The sequence below is a fragment of the Myotis davidii genome, unplaced genomic scaffold (assembly GCF_000327345.1).
Source record: "Myotis davidii unplaced genomic scaffold, ASM32734v1 scaffold223, whole genome shotgun sequence".
NCBI lineage: Eukaryota > Metazoa > Chordata > Mammalia > Chiroptera > Vespertilionidae > Myotis > Myotis davidii.
The window spans coordinates 2,205,363-2,206,422 of record NW_006294609.1 but is presented as its reverse complement, the minus strand read 5'-3'; the positions used below and the strand labels follow the sequence as shown (position 1 = coordinate 2,206,422).

Here is a 1,060-nt window from a genome sequence, read left to right as displayed (position 1 = left end):
GTCTCTCCTGCGGGAGACGGGGCTCAGGGGGCGTCTGCAGCGGGGAGCCCGCACCCTTCCTCCCGAGCCCCCCACAAACTCTCCTCTCCCCATGGCGAGGGCTGGAAGGGCCGTACATGCCGAATGCCCCCACTTCTCGGAGAAGAGCCACAGGAGGCACGGGGACTTGGATCTGGACTGAGTGTGTGGGAATTAATCACAGCTACGAGGCACCCGCCATGGAGCCACAGAGCCACGGAGCCACGGGGGCCACGGGGCCACGGGGCCATGGGGCCACAGACTTGAGCCCCCAAGGTGAGAGCGAAGAGGGGGCTGTTTACTGGGGGCCAGGACCTGACTTCGCCAGCCGGACCCCTCAAGGCGCACAGGCTGGCCCTGGAACACCAGACAGGGGAGCCCTGGAGGAGGGTGTGGCTCAACCACGGGGACATGGGTACTGAGCTAGTTCAGTTGTTGGTTACTATGGGGACCAGCTGAGGGACAGGCCCACCAGCGGCATTTCCGGGGCCCCTCTGGCTCATTCCCCCGCCCCCCTCCCCCAGGAGCTGCCCGACCTCAACGGCCAGCAGGCACATGACCACGACGGCCGTGCTGAACTGCTCCATGCTCTTCTGGATGACGATGCCGTCGATGGCGCGGCCGGTGTAGTAGGGCAGGAACGTCTCTCCTGCGGGAGACGGGGCTCAGGGGGCGTCTGCAGCGGGGAGCCCGCACCCTTCCTCCCCCTGAGCCGGCCCCCCGGTCCCCGAGGCCCAGCGAGGCGAGCCCACCTGTGCGGTTCTCGTCAAAGAAGCTCGTCTCCTGAGACACCAGCGAGCGGAAGAGGCAGTTCCGGAGGCGAATGTTCAGTCTGGCAAATATGAGGGTAAAAATGCCGCCCCGAATACCTGCGGCAAATGAGCTAATTGCAGATAAGAGATGTTATACATGGCACGGCGTCCTTCCGGCAACCGACGACCCGCCCGCCGCCCTCCCGCTGCTGGCAGGCCCGGGCCCACCCCTGACCCAACCCTGACCCACTCCCAGGGCTCCGCCCCCACTTGAGCCCCCAAGGTGAGAG

The 1,060-nt window shown here is 66.2% G+C and overlaps 1 protein-coding gene across 1 annotated transcript in view; it reads right to left on the bottom strand.

The window, feature by feature from the left end:
* ABCB9 (ATP binding cassette subfamily B member 9) overlaps positions 1–1,060 on the bottom strand; it is a gene marked incomplete at its 5' end in the record, with an annotated part of 28,840 nt that overhangs the window by 22,082 nt on the left and 5,698 nt on the right. The window contains one exon of the mRNA XM_015567257.1: positions 771–913. Within this exon, the coding sequence (XP_015422743.1) occupies positions 771–913 (143 nt within the window). The remainder of the gene's footprint in view (positions 1–770; positions 914–1,060) is intronic.